The 25,693-nt window shown below is 35.2% G+C and overlaps 1 protein-coding gene and 1 non-coding gene across 2 annotated transcripts in view; one reads left to right on the top strand and one right to left on the bottom strand.

Annotated features, from left to right (window-relative positions):
• DNAJC15 (DnaJ heat shock protein family (Hsp40) member C15) overlaps positions 1-25,693 on the top strand; it is an 86,642-nt gene that overhangs the window by 51,629 nt on the left and 9,320 nt on the right. Inside the window, exon 5 of the mRNA XM_054586377.1 lies at positions 3,873-3,943. Coding sequence (XP_054442352.1) covers positions 3,873-3,943 — 71 coding nt within the window. The remainder of the gene's footprint in view (positions 1-3,872; positions 3,944-25,693) is intronic.
• Positions 16,448-16,554, bottom strand: LOC129081226 (U6 spliceosomal RNA). The gene has a single exon (XR_008530287.1). It is a non-coding gene; the product is annotated as a U6 spliceosomal RNA (small nuclear RNA).

Below are 25,693 nucleotides of genomic sequence, written 5' to 3'. Positions count from 1 at the left end.
TTTCATCATAAATCAATGATGGATTATGTCAAATGCTTTTTCTGCATGTATCAATATGTTCATATTATTTTTATGCTTCATTTTGTTTATGTGGTGTATCATGTTGATTTGTGGATATTGAAACAATCTTGCATCCCATGTTGGGAGGTTCTTAATTACTAATTTAATTGCATTACTAGTACTTGGTCTGTGCTGAAGTTCTATTTATTCATGATTTGGTCTTGGTAGGTTGTTAGTTTCTAGGAATTATTTCAATTTTTTTAGATTTTCCAATTTTTTGGTATATAATTCTTCATAGTAGTATGATCCTTTGTATTTCTGTGGTATTACTTTAATATTTCTGACTTTATTTATTCAAGTCCTTTTTTTTCTTGGTGAGTCTAGCTAATGGTTTATTTCATCTTTTCAATAAAGTAGTTCTTAATTTTACCAGCCTTTTCTATTGTCTCTTTAGTCTCTATTTCATTTATTTTCGCTCTGATATTTGTTATTTCCTTCTTTCTACTAACCTTGGACTTAGTGGGGTTTTTTTCCAGGGGTTTTTTTCCTCTAGTTCCCTGAGGTGTAAAGTTAGGTTATGTGAGCTCTTTCTTTTTTCTTTTTTCTTTTTTAATTTCTTTTTTATTTATTTATTTATTTTTTAAATTTATTTACTTTTTAAATACATTTGTCTCTGCCTCCCCCCCACCTCTTTCCCTTGCCCCCTCCCACCTTCCCTCCCTCAGCTCTTCCCCTTTGGTTTTGTCCATGAGTCCTTGCTATATGTTCCTTGACTTTCCCCTTCCCTTCCCTTTCCCTGCCCCCCCTTCCCTCTTGTCTCTGTTGATTTCTTTTCCTTTCAGTGTTGCTGGTCATATTTTCCTTGCATCTTTGTATTGTTGATTAGGTTCCGCTTATAGGTGAGATCATATGGTATTTGTCTTTCGTCCCCTGGCTTATTTCGCTTAGCATGATGCTCTCCAGTTCCATCCATGCTGTCGCAAAGTTTGGTACTTCTTTTTTTCTTTCTGCTGCGTAGTATTCCATTGTATATATGTACCATAACTTTTTGATCCAATCATCTACTGATGGGCATTTAGGTTGCTTCCAACACTTGGCTATTGTAAATTGTGCTGCTATGAACATTGGGGTGCATAGGTTCTTTTGTATTGGCGTTTTGGTGTTCTCAGGGTATAGTCCCAGCAGTGGAATCACTGGATCAGAAGGCAGTTCCATTTTCAGCTTTCTGAGGAAATTCCACACTGCTTTCCATAGTGGCTGCACCAGCCTGCATTCCCACCAACAGTGGACTAGGGTTCCCTTTTCTCCACAGCCTCGCCAGCACCTGTTGTTTGTGGATCTGTTTATGATGGCCATTCTGACCGGTGTGAGGTGGTACCTCATGGTGGTTTTGATCTGCCTTTCTCTGATGGCTAGTGATGCTGAGCATCCTTTCAAATGCCTCTGGGCCCTCTGTATCTCCTCCTTAGAAAAGCATCTGCCCAGGTCCTTTGCCCATTTTTTGATTGGATCGTTTGTCTTCTCGGAGTAGAGTCGAGTGAGTTCTTTATATATCTTGGAGACCAAACCTCTATCTGATGTATCATTAGCAAATATATTTTCCCATAGGGTTGGCTCCCTTTTCATTTTGCTGATGTTTTCTTTTGCCATGCAGAAGCTTCTTATTTTGATGAAGTCCCACTTGTTTATTCTTTCCTTTATGTCCCTTGCTTTAGGAGACATATCAGTGAAAAAATTGCTGCGTGGGATATCTGAGAGTTTCCTGCCAATGTTCTCCTCGAGGACTTTGATGGTGTTGCGACTTATATTTAAGTCTTTTATCCATCTTGAGTTTATTTTTGTGTATGGTGTCAGCTGATGATCCAATTTCAATTTTTTGCATGTAGCCGTCCAGCTCTCCCAACACCATTTGTTGAAGAGGCTGTTATTGATCCATTTTATGCTTCTGCCCCCTTTGTCGAATATTAGATGTCCATAGAGACCTGGGCTTATTTCTGGGCTTTCTATTCTGTTCCACTGGTCTATGGGTCTGTTCTTGTGCCAGTACCAGATTGTTTTGAGTATGGTGGCTTTGTAGTAGAGTTTGATGTCCGGTATTGTGATCCCTCCTACTTTGTGTTTCTTTCTCAAAATTGCTGCGGCTATTCGGGGTCGTTTATGGTTTCTTAATGTTGTAGTTTATTGCTATAAACTTTCCTCTTAGAACTGCTTTAGCTGTATCATAAGTTTTGCTGTTGTAGTCCCATTTTCCCTGGTCACAAGGTAATTTTGATTTCTCTTTTGATTTCTTCTTTAACTCAGGACATATTTATTTTATTCATAGAAAAATATTTTCCATGTTTATTCAGCAACTGATAGTGCATTTTAATATGTATGGTCATTTAATCTCAGAGATTAGAAGTAGCAAGTAACTGGCAATGGACCGAAACATTGGCAGCATTGAGGATTGACAACTGATGGTGAGGGAGGCAATGTTCAAAACAGATGAGAAAACGTAAATGAATCATATTGTTGGACCATTTAATAGAAGGGCAAGCAAACCTCTGCAGACCATAACCATTTAATTGTATTTAGTTAACAGTCGTGCTAATGCTTTGAGTCATTCCAGGAATGTTAAATTAAGTTATTTATACTCCATTTTAAAAGTAGAAAGTATATATTTTTATTAGCATCTTTAAGTACAGTAACTACAATTTTCTGAACACTAACTGTATGTTAGTCATATTAATTTTTTTACTTATATTATGTAATTTATCCTTAAAATAATCCTGGGAAGTTGCTTTAATATTTGCAATTTACATATAAGGAAATTGTAACTTGGAGTTTAAATATGCAAAACAATTGTATGTCTAATGAGTGGTAGAATAAAGATTTTGAACCTATATCTAAATATCTCTAAAAGTACCAGCTTTTACCCAGTACATTGTGAATCATCCATACAAATTAAATTATTGTGAGCTTCACAAACTACTCCATACTTTGTCAGGTACTATTATATCCATTTGAGGCCCAGATAAGCTCAGTACCTTAAATAAGGTCTAAGTAGCAATACTAAGATTTTGTTGTTGTTAGTGTTATATTTTTTTTTGCCTAGGAAATGTACTGAGAAACATTTTTAATACTAGATAAATTAGGGTTTACCAAAACAGTTGTAGCTTTATTTAACTTTTTAAAATTTTTGTTTAGAGCATAGATTCTAGCAGCCGAGCTTTTTCCATAGGGTTCTCACAAACTTAAATAAGTTATAAGCTATGAAACATTAAGATGTTGTATTGAAACATAATAATTATAATGAAGCTAACCACTAGGGAACACTGGTTACACAGCAGGTACTGGTAGCACTTCGTTGGCATTAACTAATTTAAGGCATACAGTTGCTCAGTTAGGAATATGTTTTTCCTAACTGTTGCTTATAATGGGGAAACTGAAGCACAGGGAGGTTAAATTGACAAAGGTTACCCCATTCTTCATGGCAATGGGATTGAAATCCAGCAGTGGAGTAGCTCTGGAATCCAAATATCTGTCTGTGACACTCCGTATATCACTTTTTCCCCCAATTTGAAGCATAAGTTTTTAAACTTACAGTATAATCTATAGACTATGACTCCCCTACCCTCTGTGTTGTTTTATTTTTTAAATTGATTGAAAATAAAGACTGATATTACAAAGGACTGAAGAAAAATACATGTAGCATTGACTCAATGATTCATTTTGATGGTTACTGGAATTAAATGACAGGCTGTAATTTCATATTTATCCACAAGATGGTGAAATTCTCATTAGTTTTTAATTACTTGAAACCCATTTAACCCATTTATTTATAATCTGCATTTGATATAATTTATTATAAGCTCTTTAATTTCTTTTTACAGCCCGTCTGCTAGCAAGGCCAAGATTAGAACAGCTCACAGAAGAATCATGATTTTGAATCACCCAGATAAAGGTAAATAAAATTCTTATTTTTCATAATATGTGGATCAGAATCTGCTCTGAATTCCTTTCAGTTTACTTAAACTCATAAATGATTTATAGTTGAAATGAAAGTTTATGTGCCAATGTATTGTGATTTTTTTTGTATAATAAATGAGGCTTTAGGTTGAAGTTCAGTGACCTGCAGAAGTGGTAGATTTATATTATCAGCTTCTAAGAACTTAATTACTGATTTTTATAGGAGTACCTCAGCCTTATTTGAGGTTGCTAGATTTTTTAATGAGAAACTGCAATCCCACTGTGGGGACTATACCCTAAGAATCCTGAATCACCAGTTCAAAAGAACCTTTGCACCCCAATGTTCAGAGCAGCGTTATTCACAATAGCCATGGGCTGGAAACAGCCTAAGTGCCCATCAGCAAATCAATGGATCAAAAAACTGTGATACATTTGCACAATGGAATACTATGCAGCAGAAAGAAAGAAGGAACTCCTACCCTTTGCAACAGCATGGATGGAACTGGAGAGCATTATGTTAAGTGAAGTAAGCCAGGTGGTGAAAGACAAATACCATATGATCTCACCTATAAGCAGAACCTAATCAACAAAATGAACGAATGAACAAAATAGAATCATAGATTTGCAAATAAAGAACAAACTGACAGTGACCAGGGAAGGGGTGGGGGAGGGGCAAGCCAAGGAACAGGAAAAGAAGACTCATGGGTATGGACAATGAGGGGGGATTAACTGTGGCGGGGGCAGGGTAGGGGTGAGCAATGGGGAAAAAGGTGGAACCACTGCAACTGAACAACAGTACAAAAAAAAAACAACCTGATTTGTGCATCATGAATTATATTTTTTAACCTTAAATAGAAAAGCACAAGATTTAGAGGATATCCTCCAAATCTCTGAATGTAATACGTCCTAGAAGATTTTGAATGTCTTAATGTTATTCTGGAAGGCTTTGAGGCTTAGTCATTTATTTTTAACTGGCCAGGTTTTTAATGAAATTTATCTTACAGAAAGACAATTATTATAACTTTAACTACACTACAGCTGTTTGAGAGAGAAAGCCCATATGTTCACTATTGTTTCTGCTATACAATAACAGATGGTAGAAAGTTGCACTGTATTTCAGAAGTGAAGTTGGGGGTTGGGGGGAGGAGAGGGAAGTGTTCCTTGGATTCTTATTTATAGGCTTTTGTTTTATAATTATTTTGAAAAATATTAAAAACAAAATTTGAATTCATACCCATTTTCACTGACACCAAAATAAGACATTTTTCAGCATTCTCACTTAATATAAAAATTCTTTTTACTAACCATTATCTCCTTTGGTTTTTTGAACTTCCTGTTTTTTAGTGTGAATAAACAAGAGAATCAACCTTTAAATGAGTTTTTTCTAAAAATTTCTGAACAGCTTCAACAGTTAACTGAAAGATACACTCACTAATTAACTTTGTATTGTGGGCTTTCAGAGTAATTGCCTCAGAAAGAAATGTGTTTAAGTGCCTCCTTGAAGCTTTCTGTCTCCTAAACATCCTCTGTCCCTTCCAGGTCTAGTGTATGCCCTTCTTTTATTGATTGCAGTAGGATCAAGTACTCTTGTCTTTTAGATGACTGACAGGTTATTGATTGTGCCTGCTGGCAAGGAAGCGAGTTCTAAAACGTATCTAAGAGAATATGTATTTTTAGATATCTTCAGTAAAAAAAGAAAATGTTTCTATATCTTATGAGCCAGCAGTGTTTAAATAATTAATAACCTGATTTACTCTGAGCTGGCATACTTACCCGAGGTGGATTGTTGACTGCGGGTAGTATGCTTACTAATACCCTCCTGTCTGTCCCTGTGCGGGTAGCAGGACGTGGGGGTGGGCCTGGAAGCAGGAGGCCAGCAATTCTCTCTGGCTCCTGTCTTCTAATTAGCAAGGGCCCGAACACTCTCCTTAACCTCTCCAAATGTCAATTTTATCATCTATAAAATGAAGGGATTTATTTCTAAAGCCCTTTTTGATTATATATGATATAATGTAATATCTTTTTATGCCTATTTAATAAAGAAACTGTACCCTGTATTTCTATTCAGATCACATTTTTTAATTTAATAAAAATGCTTTTAACCTTTAAGGATTATTGTTCCCTCAGAGAATGTGTTAGCAACTCTGGACGTTTTGTCCATATAATTAATTGCTCATTCACTCAAAATTTTAAAATATTTGGATTTTCAAAGAGTTCACAAACTTCCTAAAATCTACTTGTATACTCATACTTAAGAATTCCTGCTCTAGTAAAAGTATGGTGAATTAAGGAATATTGGAACTACTGTAGGGAAAGTACTCATGTATGATAGAGTTGGGAGATGATAGCTTATAAATCTGTAAATTGTCTCTTGAAAAGGAAGATTGTTTTATTTTGTTTTATTTTTAATGGGACAAAGATAACCAATTTTTAACAAATAATGTCTGATTTTCCTTGGACAGAAAGCCAAGAGTATTTGGGGAAGTATAAGGATGGCCAACATTTTTAAAAATTGTTTTAAATTTTACAAATGCAGTTGACATTCAATATATATTAGTTTCAGGTATACAGCATAGTGGTTAAACATTTATATAACTTATGAAGTGGTCCTCCTGACAATTCTAGTACCTACCTGGCACTGTACATAGTTATTACAATATTGTTGACTCTATTTCCCATGCTGTACTTTATATCCTGTGACTGTTTTCTAACTGCCAATTTGTACTTCTTAATCCCTACACTTTTTCATTCAGCTCCTTAGCCTCCCTCCCACTATCTGGCAACAATCACTTTGTTCTCTGTATCTAAGTTTGTTCCTGTTTTATTTGTTTGTTTACTTTGTTCTTTACATTTAACATATAAGTGAAAAGTATGGTATTTGTCTCTTTCTCTGTTATTTCATATAGCATACTATCCTGTAGGTCAATGATAATGGGCAACTCTTAATTTTGCCTCCTCTTTTTATAATTTTTCACCATGGTTGCTTTGGCCAAATCAGCACTGAGTGTTATAGGTGACTGCAAAAACTTAAATCCTCTACCCAGTGCTTCTGAAATTAAGGTGTTCCACCACCTTCGCCCTTCCCCCACCTCCAAGTTACTTTTCTGTTGGTTTTGCTACCTGCTGGTAAGAGAAAGTTAGAACTTATATCTGTGTTCAACTATGATTCTTTGCATATTTCATTACCAGCTTGTGCAAAGAAAGTGACACTAGATAATTAAGTGTGAGAAATGGCCAAAAATAAAATTTTTTACAAGAAGTTTTAAATGAGGATTCATATATGTTTTGGTAAAAAAACGAAATTGTGGTATTTCAATTTAATGAAGTAAAAGCCTAATGCAGTAAAAAAAAATTCAGATCTAGTGCTTTTAGGCTAATATCTTTTAGTTTATGCTTTTTAATTGCTGAAGAGTTTTGTTGTTATGAAATGAGTAGTTTGATATAATGCCCAATGACTATAGAAAAGAGGACAGACTATTTCAGTCTAAAAATTGTAGAACTTCAGAGATCTCTTATAGGCTATGTAATCCATTGAAAGTGTAGTTCACCTATTTATGCCAGGACATACTTTGTAACCTGTGTGTACCAAGCTAAAAACAGAAATCAAAAGTAAGGACTTAGGCCCTGGCTGGGTGGCTCAGTTTGTTGGAGAGCTGTCCTGTACGCCAAAGGATTGGGTTTCCATCCCCGGTCACAGCACATTACTAGGTTGCAGGTTCGATCCCTGGTCCAGGTGTGTATAGGAAGCAACCGATTGATGTTTCCCTCTCACGTCGATCAGTTTTGTTTTTTTTTTCTCTCTCTCTCCCTTCCTCTCTCTCTATAAATCAATAAACATATCCTCAGGTGCGTATTTTTTTTAAAAAAGCATTTACAACAGTGATTTTCAACCAGTGTGCCACAAGATTTTTTAAAACATGCAATACCTGACTATTTAGTCAGGGGCACTGACCTCTTTTCCCTTAGATTGTCAAATAAAAAAATGACAACAGCCAACACAACAATAGCCATCCAGTGTGAATGACCTATCTTGAACCATAAATATATAGGTCATATAATGGAGTTGCATTTTATTGGTTATGTCGCATAATAAGGTTGTGTCTGATTGGTTAATTCTTAATACTAGAAATCCTTATCTACAAGTCTAGGAACCTGACCTTTTTAAAAAAGTCACTTTGGAGCAAAAAAGTTGCTAATTACCAGCATTATTATTATTGTTGTTATTTTGTAAAGCAATAAAAATTATACATATTTTTGTCACGTCAGCAAAAAAATATTTTTGGCTGTGCCGCAGAATTTTAATAATTAGTTTATGTGTGCCATGAGATAAAAAGTTGGAAAATCACTTTGATTTAGAAAAATTTATAGTGATTTGACCTTGCCATGACATCTAAAAGTGTGATATTTTTGTACCTAAATGTGTTATATGTTTGTATTTTGTTAATTGTTTTATCACAGAGTGGAAAAATTTTTTTTAAGTGCTTCTTCACCATAGTTTGAGATGCACTGATTTAAGTCAGTGCTTCCTCCTAAATCAAGATGGTTTCTGCTGTCCTCATAAATGTGGCCTGATAGCTGTCCTTAAAGATTTCTAGGGGTGGAGAGCTTCCTGTTTTGCAAGGCAGTCCACTGGTAGGCAGCTCTAACTACTAAAAACGTCCTTTCATTCTGCTAATATATCTGCCTACCTACAGCACAGACATTCTGTCTTTTTCCATTTATGTCCCCTTTCAATAAACATAATATTCTTACTTTTCTTTAACAGTATTTAAATCAAAATAAGATTAAATATTGAGATTAAAAACAAATCAAAGCAATTATACTGTAGAATGGATTTTCCCTGATTACTCTCATTGTAAAAGAAGGTAATTTGATGTGAATCCCTGATAATAATATATTAACAATTTATTACACTATATAACACTTAAAAAATGAATGGTAAACATTGAGAAGAAGAAAGACATAATCACCAAGAGTCAACATGGATTCACTAAGAAAAAGTGATGCCTAATTAGCTCAATTTTCTCTTTTGATAGATGGCTAGTCTATTATTTGTTTCAGAGGTTCATCTTCCCCTTCATTTCAACATGTTAATTAGATTTGAAAGCATTGTTTATAAGATCATTATTTTTTTGATAAAAAGATCATTTTTTTATCACATTGGTTTTCCTTAGTAAATGATAAGATCTTTAAGAGTAAAGAACATAACTTATTCCATTTATAGCCTCTATGGCTGACATTTGGTATACTACTACTATCTTTTTTCAAGAGTGAATGAATAGCAAATGGTTAAAAAAGAAGTATACAAATAAAATTTATCGAAAAAAAGAATTGTGAGTAATAGCTAATACATAATGATCATATCAAAATTTTAAAAGGCTTTTTGGAACTATTCTTTCATTCACTCAGGTTATTTATTGAACTTCTACAGTGCACTATACTAAATCTTGGGACTTTAACTGTAAAACAAGTTAACTAGATCCTTGTTTTCATTGAACATAAATTCTAATGGAGGGATGGACAAAGAACAAGTAAACCTATTTCAAGTTGTAAGTGCAATAAAGGGTACAGTGGACTGAGATACAGATTATGGGAAAGAGGCAGCTTCACATAAGGTGATTTTGGAAAGGCTTCTCTGAGGAATCCTAAAGGATGAAAAGAAACTAGTAGTGTTGTAGTGGTTGGAAAGTCAAGGAACTAGCTTGTGTGAAGGTTTTAAGGTAGGAAAGCATTTAGGGTGCCTAAAGACTTGAAAGAAAAATAGTGGGAGGCCTGACTGGTGTGGCTTAGTTGGTTGGGTGGTGTCCCGCAAAGCGAAGGTCTCTGGTCCAACTCTCAGTGAGGGCACATGCCTTGGTCGCAGGTTTGGTCCCCAGTTCAGGTGCATGTGAGAGGCAGCTAACTGGTCGATGTTTCTCTCTCTCTTTCCCTCTCTTCCCTCTCTCTAAAAATAAATAAATAAATAAATTCTTTAAAGCAAATAGGGGGATATGGGTGTAATAAGTAAAGAAAAAGTAGCATGACATGAGTTGATGCCCAGATTTTGAAAACTATAAGTATGCTTTATGATAATGAAACACTGTAGGTTTTGTATAACTTTTGAACTTATTCTAAGAAGTTACTGTCAGCTTTTAAGCAGTAGAGTGATATAATTTAATTTTTAAGAAATCACTTTTCTCTCAGTCTCTTGATTTTTTTTGATACCTGGTTACTTTATTTTTTAATTTTACTTTTTCAGTTACAGTCTTGCATTCAATATTATTTTGTATTAGCAGATTTTTTAAAATTTACTTTTAAATTACAGTTCACTTTGAATATTTTATTAGTTTCTGGTGGTTAGACATTTATGTAACTTAGAAAGTGATCCCTCCAATAAGTGTAGTACCCATTTTATTTTTAACTGCATTTTGTATTGAAGTGTGTTATATAGGCGAAGATTGCACAAATCATAAGTATATATCTAAGTAAATTTTTACAAACATGCTCAATATAACCAGCTCCCAGATCGAGAACTACAATATCACCACACCTCTGATACCCCTCCAGACCACTCCCAGTCTACCGCACCCTTAGAAGGAACCACTGTCTTGATTTATATCATTATAGGCTAGTTTTGCCTCTTGAATGCATGTAGTTGTTTGCACCTAGCTGCTTTTAATAAGTATTATTCTTGTGAGATTCCTCATAATGTAATATGGAACAATAGTTTGTTCATTCTCATAGGTATATAGAAGCCATAGCAAAGTGTCCTCTGTGGATAACAAGGGGATCCTGAGACCCTTTCAGAAACTCCGTGAGGTGAAAACTATTGTCCTCTTACTGTGTTGACATTTGCACTGATGGTGCAAAAGCATCAGTGGGTAAAACTGATAGTATTCAAACTTCTGGGTCTCGGACACAAAACAACTTTATGTGGATTATATCTATCTATTTTATAATAGTAGAAATTAAAACTGAGAATGTTTTAAAGATATTGATGTATAGCCTCATTGTAAAATATTAATCTTACTACATGTTAATTTAAATATCATAATCTTTACAGAAATTTGTATGTTCCAAAACAAAATCTAAAAAAAATAATACTGTGTAGAGTGGAGGATGCCGAGAATGGTGCCGTGGAAGGCAAGAGAGAACTATATTTAAGACAATCAGATGATCAGCTGTGCTGCGTGTTACTGTGAAAACTTAAGATGAGGACAAAGAGGAGGACCCATAGTAGTTTTGCAACATCAGTAGACTTTGATGACTCTAAAAAGCAGTTGTACTTGGTGGGGGTTTGAGGAGTGAAAGGAAGATAAGGGATTTGAGTTAGCTCTTATAGACAACATTTTTGAGTTTTGTGAGAAGTGAAGGAAAGAAATGGATTAGTAGCTGGAAGCGGGGGGTGTGACATTGAAGTGAAATATGTTGATTTGGCTTTCTCTTATTGTGTACTTTGAGAATATACTTTAATATGGAAACTTGTCGAATAGTTTCAAGCATGTTTATGTGTAAATAGAAATGATCAACTAGAGAACTCAGTGATTTAGAAGAGATTAAATTTAAGTTAAACAGGGATAAAAAACATGAAAAAACAACAAGGATAAACATGTTCTTTTAGGTCCCAAAAGTCAATTGTGTAAAGATAGGACAGAGACTTGCCAGTGTTTATCATGGAAAAGAGCCTTGAAGGGTATATTTGATCTCAACAGTGTAAAAGCTGCTAAAAACAAGTGAGTGCAGTCTAAAGGTACATTGAGGACCCACAGAATCTGTATTGTAAGTCTGAGTATTACCACAGTCTTTTCTACTTGTCATCATTCATTAACTAATATTCATTGCCCAGCTATACTGAGCTAGGCAGTTAGACCTTATCTAGAATTTTGTTTCCTTGTTGGATGCCAGATTATGAAGGACACTGACAGAATGAGGAGTATTCAGAGGAAACCAAACAGGATGATGAACAGCTGGAAGCAGTGTCGTAGGAACAGTCAGTCATTCATTCAGCAAGTATTTATTGAGTACCTAATGCAAGCCAAACAGTGTATACTTACATGAAGAAGATAGCAAATACCTTCCCTTCATGGATCTTTTATTCCACTAGGAGAGACAGTGGATAGATAATTTGATACATCAAAAATGGCCACAATTTCTTCTCAGCAGCTCTCATGAAGAGGTGGTGTATTCCTCACCTTTTATATTTAGGCTGGCCTTTTGACTTGTTTTGACCAATAGAATACAGCAGAAGTGACATTGTGTGAATTCAGAGGCTAGGCCTCAACAAGCATTGTAGCTTTAGCTGTTGACTTTCTGAGAACCCAGAGACCAGGTGAGGAAGGCCAGACTCACCTCCTGAAAGATGAAAGAGCAAGCGGAGGGAGGCCTAGCCATCCCAGCTGAGGTCCCAGTGAGGCCATCTGGGCCATCCAGCCCTAGTTGACCTGACACAGCTCAGAACCACCAACTAGTCCACAGAATAGTGAGAATAAAAAATGTGGTTTTTACCCACTAAGTTTTGGGGTAGTTATACCAAAAAGGGTGATATATAAAATGTCCCACGATGATAAGGACTTTTAATAAAGATAAGCAGAGTAGGGAAAATAGAGATTGGCAGCTGAAGAGGAGGCAGTTGCAGTGTCAATTTACAACCTTCTTAGATGTTCTCTGTAAGGAGATAATATTTGAACAGAAACCTGAGGGAATAAGTTATGCAAGGAAAAAAAAATGAAGAAAAGGTATCTCGGGCAGAAGGAAAGTCAAATGTGAAGGTCTTGAAGATGAGAACATACTATGCATTTCTGGAATTGTAAGGGGATGTGCTACAGTATAGTGAGCAAGGAGAAGAGTGGTAGGAAATAGGATTGGACAGGGTGCCCAGGGCCAAATGATGGAGCAGCTTGCAAGCTATGCTAAGAACTTTGGCTTTTATTTTTTAGATGTTATGGAAATGATATTATTTTATTTACAGTATTAGAAAGACTACTTTGGCAGCTATAGAGAAAATAGGGAGTCAACAGTGGAAGCAAAGAAATTAGTACGGAAAATTGTAACCCAAGAATATCGGTTGAGACTAGGTTTTTTGTAATTAAGGAGATGAAGAACGGTCTAATTCAGGAAAGCTGATGGATGAGGAGTGAGGAAAAATGAGGAAGGATTCCTAGGTTTTTGGTCAAAGCCTTAAGAAGAAGAAACCTTGCGATAGTGAGAAAATTAGAGGGGTTCTATGTAACATCTAATACTTAAAATGTTACATGTATACGTGAAGTCTCTCTTCTGCACCTTTGCGGGGGCAGGACTATGTTCACTGAGAAGAAACTATAAGCAGTGAGGATTGGAGATTGGAGTTCTATTAAGAAGGCTATTCTTATACTTGTAGCTACCTTAATTTCCCTTCACATAATATCAGTCAGCTAGTAATTATGAGTACCTACTGGAAGCAAGGCCCTGTTCTAGACCCTGAAGCTGCAGCAGTGTAAAAAGTGATGTTCAGGCAGAGAAATTCAGGTAATTTAAGATAGAAAACTGCTAGAGGGCAATTTGTTAGAGATGTCATAGAAGATATTTACTTATTCAGTAGTATGTAGAACCCTTCAAGACCCTTCCAACTCTAGGTTTCTGTGATTCTCTAATAATCTAATAAACTGAATCAGACTCAAAGTATTCTTCAGATCCATCTCTCTCTAATTGCTTTTTTTTTAAAGCTATATTGAGATGCAATTTATGTATCATATAATTCATCCCTTTATATTGTATAATTCAATAGTTTTTGGTGTACTTATAGATAAGTGCAGCTATGGCAATTTTGGAACATTTTTATCATCTCCAAAAGAAATCCCATATCCTTTCTTTATTAACCCCCATCCTTGTCTCCTCACTCTCAGTTCTGTTCCATTGATTTATATGTCTGTTCTTGTGCTAGTATCACACTGTCTCGATTTTTGCTTTTTAGTGTTTTAATTTTGTAAAGTGTGAGGCCTAATTTATACTTCTTTTGTAAGATTGTTTGGCTATTCTGGATCTCTTGCAATTCCATATGCATTTTAGAATTAGCTTGTCAATTTTTACAAGGTCAGCTGGAATTCTAAGAGATTGTGTTAAATCTGTAAGTTTACAGAGTATTGTTGCTCCATGGGTCATGTGATGTTTTACCCTTTATTTAGAGCTTTAATTTCTTTCAACAATGTTTCATAGTTCCTAGAATATAAGTTTTGTCCTTAAATTTATTCATAAGTATTTTAATCTATTTGATGGTACTATGAATAAAATTACTTTTTAAAATTTTGGGGGTGGGGGCTATTGCAGATGTTTAGGAATATCATTGATTTTTGAATAAGCAACCTTGATGAACTTGTTTATTAGTTCCAGTTATTTTTTAGTGGGTTCATTAGGATTATATATATATATATATATATATACACACATATATATATATATATTCCCATCATCTGTGAACAGAGATAGTTTTACTTCTTTCTTTTTAATCTGGATTCCTTTTGATTCTTTTTCTTACCTAATTGCCCTGGCAAGAACCTCCTGTACAGTGTTGAAAAGAAGTTACAAGAACAAACATCTTGTCTTCTTTGATCTTAGGGAAATGCATCCGGTCTTTCCCTCTTTAAGTATTAGTTGTGTTGTGGGTGCCCATTATTGGATTAAGAAATTCCTTTCTATTTCTAGTTTGTTGAGTATTTTTATCATGCAAAGGTATTCAGTTTTGTCAAATGCTTGTTCTGCATTTATTCAGATCATTATGTAATTTTTACTTTTATTCTTTTAATATAATGGATTACATTAATTGATTTTTGGCAATTAAACCAACCTTTCATCCCTAGGATAAATCCCACTTGGTCATGGTGTATAATTTTTTTATATGTTACTATATTCAGTTTGCTAGTACTTTCTTGAGTTTTTTGCATTCATATTCATAAGAAATAGACTGATCTGTAGTTTTCTGCTGTTGTCTTTGTCTGGCTTTGGTATGAAGATAATATGGGCCTCATAAAATGAGTTAGGAGGTATTTCTTCCTCTTGTATGAATCATCTGGTTGTGGGCTTTTCTTTGTGGATAGTTTTTCATTACTGATTCAGTCTCTTTACTTGTTTTAGGTCTATATAGATGACTTATTTCTTGTCATTTTCAGTAATTTGTATCTTTCATTGAATTTGTCCATTTTATCTTAGTTATCTAATTTTTTGACATACAACTGGTCATAGTATTTTTTTTAAATTTTTATTGTTCAAGTACATTTGTCTCCATTTACCCGCCACCACTTTCCCCTTCCCCTCCCACCCCCACCTCCCTACTAGTCATAATATTCTTTTATAATCTTTCTAATTTCCATGAAGTTGGTAGCAATGTCCTCTCTTTGATTTCTGATTCCAGTAATTTTAATCTGTTCTCTTATTTCCTTTGTCAGATAAGCTACAGGTTTGTTTTGCTGATCAAGTTTTAAAAGCTAGAACCAGCTTTTGGGTTCATTGATTTTCTCTATTGTTTTTCTAGTCTCTTTTATTAATTTATGTTTTAATCTTTACTATTTCCTTCCTTTTATTCACTTTAGGTTTAGTCTGTTCTCTTCTTTAGTGTCTTAATGTTGGAGTTTAGAATATTGATTTGAGATGTTTGCTTTTCCTTAACACACGCCTTTACACTATAATTGCCCTCTAAGTACTGCTTTATCTGTGTCCCATAAGTTTTGGAATGTTGTATTTTTATTTATCTCAAAATATTTTCTAAGTTTCTTTTTAATTTTTTTTCTTTAACTAGGTGATTATTCAAGTGGATGTTGCTTAACTTCTACATAAATATTTGTTTCCCAGATTTCTCTTGTTATTGATTTCTGATTTCATTCTATTATGTTAGAGAACATAATATAATATTTTTATCCTTTTAATTTATTGAAGGTTGTTTTTGGTCTAGCACACGATCTCTCCTGGAAAATGTTCCATGTGTACTTGAGAAGAATCTATATTCTGTTGTTGTTGGGTGGAGTGTCCAATATATGTCTGTTATGTCTAGTGGTTTAAAGTACTGTTCAAGTCTTCCATTTACTTACTCATCTCTTATCTAGTTCTATCTACTGTTACTGAAAGTGGAGCATTAACTTTTATTGCTGAATTACCTTTTTTATTTTTGTTTTTCTTTCATATATTTTGGTGCTCTGTTGTTAGGTATATGCATGTTTACAATTGTTATATCACCTTAATGAATTAGCCCTTTTATTATTATTACATATTCTTTTTTATCTTTAGTAACATTCTTTTTGTTTCAAAGTCTAATTCGTCTCATAACTATAGCCCCTCTAGTTTTTTGTGGTTGCTCTTTTCATAATATATATTTTTCCATCCTTTTACTTGTAATCTATTTGTGTCTTTGAATCCAAAGGTTATCTCCTGTAGACAGCACATAGTCGGATCTTTTTTTTTTAATTTTTTAAAAACTCCTATCAGCATTTATTTTATATTGAATTTACACCCAGGCCATAAGTTTTTGTTTCTTCAGTTTCTACTGGGATATCATAAAAATATGGAACACTTTACAAGTGTGTGTGTCATCCTTACACAGGAGTCATGATAATCCTCTCTGTATTATTCCAGTTTCAGTATATGTGCTGCCTAAACAAACACAGATCATGTTTCTGTAATTCAATCAGACAACCTTTTGATTGGTTGGATTGTTTCATTCATTCACATTTAATGTAAATTTCTTATATTACTGATATAGCTGTATTTATGTCTGCGTTTATTTTTTGTTTTCTGTGTCTCAGGTTGTTTTTGCTTCTCTATTATTCTGTCTTTTGCATTGAATGTTTTATAATTAGGCATTGTAATTTCATTAATTATTTTTTCAGTATTTTTGAGGGTTTTTTTGTTTTTAAGAAATTGCTCTCATGTTTACCTATCTTAATTTATCAGATTCAGCTTCAGGTTTACACTAGCTTAATTCCAGTAATATGTAGAAACATATCTCCTATGTAGTGCTATTCTCACTTCCCCATTTTGTGGTATTATTGTTATACATATGTTGCAAATCTAATAATGCATTAATAGAATTCTCTACCATTTCCTGTTTCCTTAGTTCATAACAGCTTCACTCCCACCTACCTCCTTTGTGTTGTTATTAGAAAATATACATATATTTCTACATGCTGTATACTCTACAATTATATATTATTTTATATAATTGCTTTTGCTATCAGTCAAAACTTTGCATATTTATTGTCTTTTATACTTACAAAGTGGCCTTTATGTAATTATAGCGCTGTTTGTGGGTGTGGATTTGAATTATCATCTAAGATCACTCACTTTCTCAATAATTTCCTTTAGTATTTCTTCTGAAGTGGGTCTGCTAACAACAAATCCTTTCAGTTTTTGTTTATCTGGGATAGTATTTGTTTCATCTTTATTTCTAAATGACAGCTTTTCTGATATAGAATTTCTTTGAGGACTTTGAATGTACTACCTTACTATTCCATGGCCTTCATTGTTTCTGCTAAGTTAGTTGTTAACCTTTTGGGGTTCCTTTATAAGTGACACATTGTTTTTCTACTGTCAAAAGATAACTGAGGCATATTAAAAATTTGAAGGCCCAGGTGTGGCTCAGTTGGTTGGAACATCGTCCCATAATTGGAAGGGTGCAGGTTTGGTTCCCGGTCAGGCCACATTCCTAGGTCGGGGTTCAGTCCCTGGTCCAGGCATGGGCGTATGCAACCCTCCATCTTGGTGCACATGATTCCTGGTCTGGGTGCCAGTCCCTGGTCTGGGTGTGTACAGGAGGCAGACGATTGATGTTTCTCTCCCTTCCTCTTCCTTCTCTCTCTAAAAAACTTTAAAAAAAAAAAACAATGAAAAAAAATGTCCTCGGATGAAGATAAAAAAAAAAATTAAGAGTTTATTTGAGCAAAAATCTATTCAAATTGGGCAGTACCAAACCAGAAATGGTTAGGAGCTGACAGGAGCCAGGAGAAAGGCTTTTATAGAGAAGGGGCAGAGCAAAGCAAGGAAATTACTTGATGAGCTATAGCTTTAGCATTTGCATTATTTGGAAAAGCTTAGTTGTTTGTTATGATTATTTTTTCTCAGGATTTGATTTCTTAATGTTAAGGGATTTGTAGGCTTAGATTTTGGTTATATATACTACTAAGGCATTAAAGTCACATTATTCTAATGGCCTCCTTATTTAATTAATACTACTTTCCAGATTTCTAGATTACTACTACCAAGATTAGTAATTTTTCAAAAATATTTTTACTCTGATGTGTCTGTTTTGGGGTCTCTTTTTGTCATCCTATTTGGAGTTCATCGAACTTCTTGAATATGAACATTATTGTTTTTCAGTAAGCATGGAAGGTTTTGAAAAACCATTTTTTTTTTCCTTCTCCTTTCTCCTCCTTTTGGTACTCCCTTTATACATACATTGATAGAGTTAATGATCTCTCATATATTCCCCCAAGGCTCTTCTCTTTTTTTCTTTATTCCTTTTTCTCTCTGATCTTTGGCTTGCATAATCTCAATCACTGTGTCTTCAAGTTTATTAATTTTTTCTTATGCCAGTTCAAATCTATTCTTGAACCCCTCTAGTGATTTTTTTTCCCCCATCAATGTATGTCTAATAGCCACTTTGAAATCTTTTTCTGTAAGTTTAACACCTGGTCACTCTCATGGATAGTTTCTGTTGTTGCTTTTTTCAGGATGTATATATAGGTCATACTATCATACTTTCCTTTTTCTTTGAATACCTTGTTATATTTTTTGGAAACTGACTGGATTATATGACTGAAGCCTATATTCTCCATTATCAGCCCCCCCCACCCGCAGTGTTAAGCCTCTTGCACTGTTCCTCAAGGAGGCGCAGCTTTGGGTATGCCCTCAGTCACCCTGGGATGATGGTGGTACTGGTCCCACTCTCTTTCTCTTATTTCTTGATTACACCCAGCTGTTAAACTCCACTAATTTCTGACCAATTGCTTAGTTGTTTTCAGCAAGGCCCTGGGACATAAATTTCTCTACAAACTAATAATAGTAGATTGTAGTTCCTTTGATGGGGTAGTTTCTGAGGTCAGTGTTTGATAGTTGTTCTGACTCCAGGAAGACTCCTTTCTACTCTTTTATTCCCTGGTTCTCTCCTATGAACTGTTTTACAATCTAAACTGTATCTTCATTAGATTCATGAATCTCCTTCCAATTGCCTTTATCAAAACCTCTACTGTTCTTGTACATCAATGCAAGTACCCTTCACACTGTTTGGAATGAAGTCAGTTCCTTTGGGAAGAGATTAGGAGCTAAAGGCTTTATGGCCTGTTTGTTCCACAGGCAAAGTCTCTGTGCCAGGGCTCTGGAATTGGGGGTGGAAACTACAGCAAGCTTCTCCTGAGTGAAACCCCCCCACTGTAGTAGCTAAACATGTGTTAAAGGGGTCCTTCTTAGCTTACCTTTCCTCGTATGGAATTACCATGCCTTATGGACTGGGAGAAGGATTCTGGAGCTCCCAGTGTTCTAGGGGAATTAGGCCTGAGGTAGAGCCTTTGTTCCACTTGTCTGAGACGTAGCCTCACCATCAGGCATCTGGGGCAGGAAGAGAAGTAGGAAGGTTTTGCTCCTTCCAGAAAGAAAGCCCTCTTTCCAAGAGGACAAAGTTCCCTTTCTACCCAGCATCAGTCCAGTTTGGAAACTCTGCCTAGCTGAGCTGGGTGGAAGGAAGGAAGGAACCATTTTGGTTCAAATACCACAGATCCTGTCTTTTTTTTTTTTTTTTACTGAATTTTCATAAATTTTCTTGAATAGATGTTTCTTTTCTTTTTTTGCTTTTAAGGCAGTTTCCAGAGGCTTCAGATGATTGGGGCTTTTTAATAGTTTTCACTAATTTCTGGGGAACAGAACAGTGGAACTTCTCATTCCAGAAATCAAACTCCTATCTGCCTCCACATGATTGTAAGATCTTTCTTTTTAGGAAGGTAGTTAGCCTTTAAGAACCCTTCAAATCAGCAAATGGCAGTAATTTATTTCTTTCTAACAGATCTGGAATGTAGATATTCATAAGTTTTAATGAGAGTTAAGGAATACAAAACATCAGCGATAAGATCTTCCTAAGTAAGACCCAGGGTTTAAAGGGAACCTGTATCTTCTTAATCCTCAGATTGATATACTAATTATGAAATGTACTCTAAGCAATAAATTATACCTAACTTTGAAATGATGTTAATTGTAGAATGTCTATTTATTTTCTGTTGTGCTGGTTAGGATTTCTTATACAGATGTTTTATAGACATTATTTTTAAAGCACCCACTCCAAACACACTTGTTTTACCTATTTTCTCTGTCTCTGGAGTGGTTTTACTACTATGAAGCTGGTACTTGATGGAAGAAAAGAAGAAAATAACTTTTCCTTATCATCAAAAATAAATGTCTTGAGTCCCATTTTTCTACTCAGAGCTGTGTTGATAATACAGAAAAATCTAAGACATGATTGTTCTTCAAGATATTTATTATCTAATGGGTAAATTTGTATTTTAAAACATAAATCACAAGGCATGATTTTGATTCTTTCAAGAAGGAAGAGGATCTGAGATGTGATTATGGGCTTGAAGAAAGAAAAAAGGTTTACAATAATCACATATTTAATAAATTGTGGTAACAAAATGAGAAGCTGTATGGTATAGTGATAAAGAAGTATGCAGGCTCAGGAGCCAGGCTTCCTGGCAACTTACTAAACTTTTTTGTGATTCTGTTTCTTTATATAATGAGAAAAGGAACTGAGCAACTACAAGGGATGGTTGGAAACCAAATGAAATAATATTTTAGAAAATGGCTAGTCATTATCTTCATCATCGTCTTGATCATTGGTTTGTTGATCCCAATGATTTTTAGACAGTATGAATTTGTAGTGTCTTCAAATGGCAAGGAGGTCAACATATATCTAGTATTAGTGTTTCACTAAACTTTTAAAAATTGAAATATAAGTTCATAAAAGTTCAACTCAGTGAATTGTCACAAAGTGACCCCACTTCTGTAGCCAGTGCCCAGATTAAAAATGAAACCACATGCCCAGACCAATGTGGCTTAGTTGGTTGGGTTTCATTCCGTGAAATGAGGAATCACTAGATTGATTCCTGGTCAAGGCACATGCCTGAGTTGAGGGCCCAGTCCTGTTTGGTGTGCATGCAAGAGGCTGCTGATCATTGTTTTTCTGACACATCAGTGTTTCTCCACACATTGATGTTTCTCTCCCTCTTTCTCCCTTTCTTCCCCCTCTCTAAAAATAAATAAAATCTTCTAAAAAAAAAATGAAACCATACAAAAATTCTGCTCATGTATTTTTCCAGTCACTCCCCATTCCCCAGACGTGGCCACCATCCTGTCTTTATCACCGTAGATTAGCTTTGCTTATCTATTTTTTCTGTTATATTGTCTCTTTTTCTAATTGACTTTTGGTAACAACATACAGGGTGTGGAAAAAGTAGGTTTGCATTTGTTTTAATACAGTAATTAATAATAATACAAGAGTAAACTGTATTCACAACTGTAAACCACTTTTGCCTCATTCTGTATGTTCTGGTATTCTAGATGTGAGTTCTTTGTATTGTAAATATCTTTTTTCTGTACCTTTGCATATGTGTAATGGTGTCCATTCATGAATGGAAATTTCTTTAATTTTAATATAATCCAGTTTATCAAACTTTCCCTTTATAATTAGTGCTTTTTGATTTTAAGAAATTATTGCCTTTCTCAAGTTCATGAAAATCTCAAGCTCATAAAGATCATTTTTGGAAACTTTATCTTATATACTTATATCTGTAATAAACTGGAATCAATTTTTGTATATGGTGTGAGGTAAGACTAAAGCTTCAATTATTTATATATAGATATCCAAGTGATTCGCATTCTTTATTGAAAATATGATTCTTTCTCCAGTGATCCAGTGTTACCCTGTTACTAATCAAGTAACCGGGTATTTATTGAAATGCTTTTTATTCTCTCTTTGTTGATTAATTTCTTTTTAAAAAGTTTTTATTTATTTATTTATTCTTAGAGATAGGGGAAAGGAGGGAGGAAGATATGGAGAGAAGTAATGATCAGTTTCCTCTACCAGGAAACAAACTCACAACCCAGGCATGTGCCCTGAACCAGAAAACGAACCAATGACCCTTTGCTTTGAGGAACGACACCCAACCACCTGAACCACACCAGTCAGGGCCTCATTGTGCCAGTACCACACTTTTTAAATTGCATAGCCTTCGTAACAAGTATTTTTTTCCCCTGGTAATGTAAATCTTTAAATTGTCTGTTATATAAGATTTTTAAGCTATGTTTGGCCCTTTATATTTTTATATAAATTAGGGATTATCTTGTCAGTTTGTTCACAGGTGCGAACATACACATTCACACACACCTAACTCCTGGGGTTGATTGGAATTACTGTGAGTCTGTAGATTTATTTAGGGAGCATTGACATTGTTACAATACTGAATATTTTAATCCATGAAGAAGACATTTTCTTTCATTTATTTAGGTCACCTTTAATTTATTTCAGTAAGGTCTTTCAGTTTTTGGGGGTTCTGGGAGGAACATATATAATTTGTTCAGTTTATTCCTATGTATTGATTTTTTAATGTTATTACAAATTGTTTTTTTTTACTTTACCTTGTATACTTATTTCTAGGACATAATGTTTTTTGTATATATTGCTATTGCATGCAAGTCATTAAATATATTTATTAATTATTTGATTTTTCTTTTTTCTTTTTTTTAATCTTTTTTTATTCCTCAAATACATTTGTTTCCACTTTTCTGCAACCACTTTCCCCTGCCCCACTCACCCTCACCTCCCACCATCAATCATTCCCCACTTTGGCTTTGTCCATTTGCTTTTTTATGCCTGTTCCTTGATTTGACCCTTCCCCTTCTTTTGCCCATTACCCTCTTCCTTCCTTCCCTCTCATTATTGTTGGTTTCTTTTTTGTTTCAATGTTGATGGTTATATTTTCCAAGCTTGTTTGTTTTGTTGATTAGGTTCCCCTTATAGGTGAGATCATATGGTATTTGTCTTTCATGCCTGGCTTATTTTACTTCTCATAACGATCTCCAGTTCCATACATGCTTTTGTGAAGGGTGATACCTCTTTCTTTCTTTCTGCTGTGTAGTATTCTATTGTATAAATGTACCATCCTTTTTTGATCCACTCATTTATTACTGGGCACTTACGTTGCTTCCAGCACTTGGCTATTGTAAATTGTGCTGCTATGAACATTGGGGTGCATAGGCTCTTTTAAATTGGTATTTTGGGATTCTTAGGGTATAAACCCAACAGTGGAATCTCTGGGTCAAAAGGCAGTTCCATTTTTAGGTTTTTGAGGAAATTCCAAACTGTTTTCCACAGTGGCTGTGCCAGTCTGCATTCCCACAGTGTACTAGGATTCACCAGCTGTTATCAGTCTGTTCAGGCTCTGTGCTTCTTCATTCGGTGTTAGAAAGTTATATTTTTCTAGAAGTTTGTCCATTTTGCCAAGGTTTTCAAATTTCTTGGCATATAGTTGTTCATAGTAATTTTTTACAATCCTTTGTATGTCTGTGGTATCAGTTGTAATTTCTCCTTTTTCATTTCTGATATTATTTATTTGGGTCCTCTCCCTTTTTGTCTTGATATGTCTGCTGAAGGGCTTCTCAATCTGTTTCACTTTTCAAACAACGAACTCATGGATATGTTGATTATTTGAATTGTTCTTTTAGTCTCTGTCATTCAGTTCTTCCCTAATTTTTATTATTTCCTTCTTTCTAATTGCTCTGGGCTTTGTTTGTTGTTGTTTCTCCAGTTCTTGAAGCTGTGGGATTAGGTCATTTATTTGAAATATTTCTATCTTTTTAATGTAGGCCTGTTATGCTATAAACTTCCCTCTCAGAACTGCTTTCGCTGTGTCCCATATGTTTTGAACTGTTGTGTGTTCATTGTCATTTGTTTCCAGAAACTTTTTGATTTCTTCTTTGATATTATTATTGACCCATTCATTGTTTAATAGCATGCTACTCAGCCTCCATGAGTTTGAATGTTTTTGAGTTTTTTCCTTGAGGTTGGTTTCTAGTTTCAAGTCCTCATGGTCCAAGAAAATGCTTGTTATGATTTCAGTTTTCTTGAATTTGTTGAGGATTGTTTTGTGTCCTATCATGTGGTCTGTTTTTGAAAATGTTTCATGTGCATTTGAAAAGAATGTGTATTTTGCTTCTTTGGGATGAAAGGTTCTATATATTTAAGTCCATTTTATGTAATATTTTGTTTAGTTCTCCAACATCCTTGTTGATATTTTGTTTGGAAGAGCTATCCTTTTTTGACAGCGGGGTGTTAAAATCCCCTACTATCAGTGTGTTCTGTCTATATCTTTCTTGAAGTCCTCCAAGATTTTCCTTTTATATTTGGGTGCTCCTATGTTGGGTGCATGTAAGTTTACAATGTTTATGTCTTCTTGATGGATTCTTCCTTTGAGTATTATGAAGTGTTCTTCTGGGTCTCTTTTTATGGTCTTTGTTTTGAAATATATTTGTCTGATATAAATATTCTTATCTCTGTTTTTTTTTCCTGTCCATTTACTTGGAATTTTTTTTTCCATCCCTTTACTTTCAGTCTGTGTAGGTCCTTTGTTCTAAGGAGGGTCTCTTGTAGGCAGCATATGTGTGGGTCATGTTTTCTTATCCATTCAGCTATGCTATGTCTTTTGATTGGAGCATTTAATCCATTTACATTAAAAGTTATTATTGATTGGCACTTACTCATTTTTTCCCTTTGTACTATGTTCCTCTCTACTCTTTTTCTTCATTTTCTTAAAGCAGTTTCCTTAGAACCATTGTTTGGAACTCAGTATCTGATAGTTTATTTGCCTCTATTTCATTTCGTTCTCTTACTCAGGATTCCTCCTTTTCCTTTGATTGGGAGGTGTTTCTTTGTCTTCCTATAATTTGTGAGACTCTTCTTTTCTGCTCATGCCTCTTAAATTTATCAGTCTTGGCTTCCTGACCTTATGATGTGGATTCCTGTGATGGGAGACTGCTGTTTTTTTCTTTCTGGATCTGCTGTTCTTTTCTTTCAGATGATGTCAGATGTTGAACCCGTCTGACCTTAGTCTTTTTGACACTTCCAGAAATCTACTTTCTGTGGCTGTCTCCTTGAGTTGTTAATCTAGTCACTATGCATTCAGCAGTCAGGCTTAGGCACCACAGGGTGGGGTAGAGTTCCTCTTGTGGGCGGGGTTATTGTGTCTTCTCTTGGTGCTGCCGCTCAGGGGAGTGATCTGCTTGAGCAAGGTGGCTGCTGCCGTATGGGGGATAAATCAGCACCTGAGTCCCGCTGGCCACTCTCTCAGTTCTCTCCCCAAAGCATCTGTCTCCAGACTCTCCTCAACTATCTCTAGACCACTCTGCGCCCACTTTAGCCAGGGATCTACTATCTGTGACTACCATTCTGTACTCAGCAGTCAGACTTTAGCACTTCCAGGCCAGGGCAGAGCCTCCTGGCGGTGGGGCTGTTGTGTCCTCTCATGCTGCTGCTGCTCAGGGGAGTAGTCTGCCTAAGCAAAATGGCTGCTGCCTAATGGGGGATGAGTCAGCACCGGGACCCTGCCGGCTACTCTCTCAGTTCTCTCCCCAAAGCCTCCTTCCCCAGTCTCTACTCAGGCATATCTAGCCTACTCTGTCCCCACCTTTGCCGGGAGCCCAGGGTAAATGTCTGCTAATACAGATTTATGCATTGGCCCTTTAAACAGCTCTTTGTGTCTCCAGCCGC

Source organism: Pteronotus mesoamericanus, unplaced genomic scaffold (assembly GCF_021234165.1).
Source record: "Pteronotus mesoamericanus isolate MK-2021 breed Mesoamerican mustached bat unplaced genomic scaffold, CSHL_Meso_final contig_94, whole genome shotgun sequence".
In the NCBI taxonomy this organism is placed as follows: domain Eukaryota; kingdom Metazoa; phylum Chordata; class Mammalia; order Chiroptera; family Mormoopidae; genus Pteronotus; species Pteronotus mesoamericanus.
This window is presented reverse-complemented; position numbering and strand designations above follow the sequence as displayed.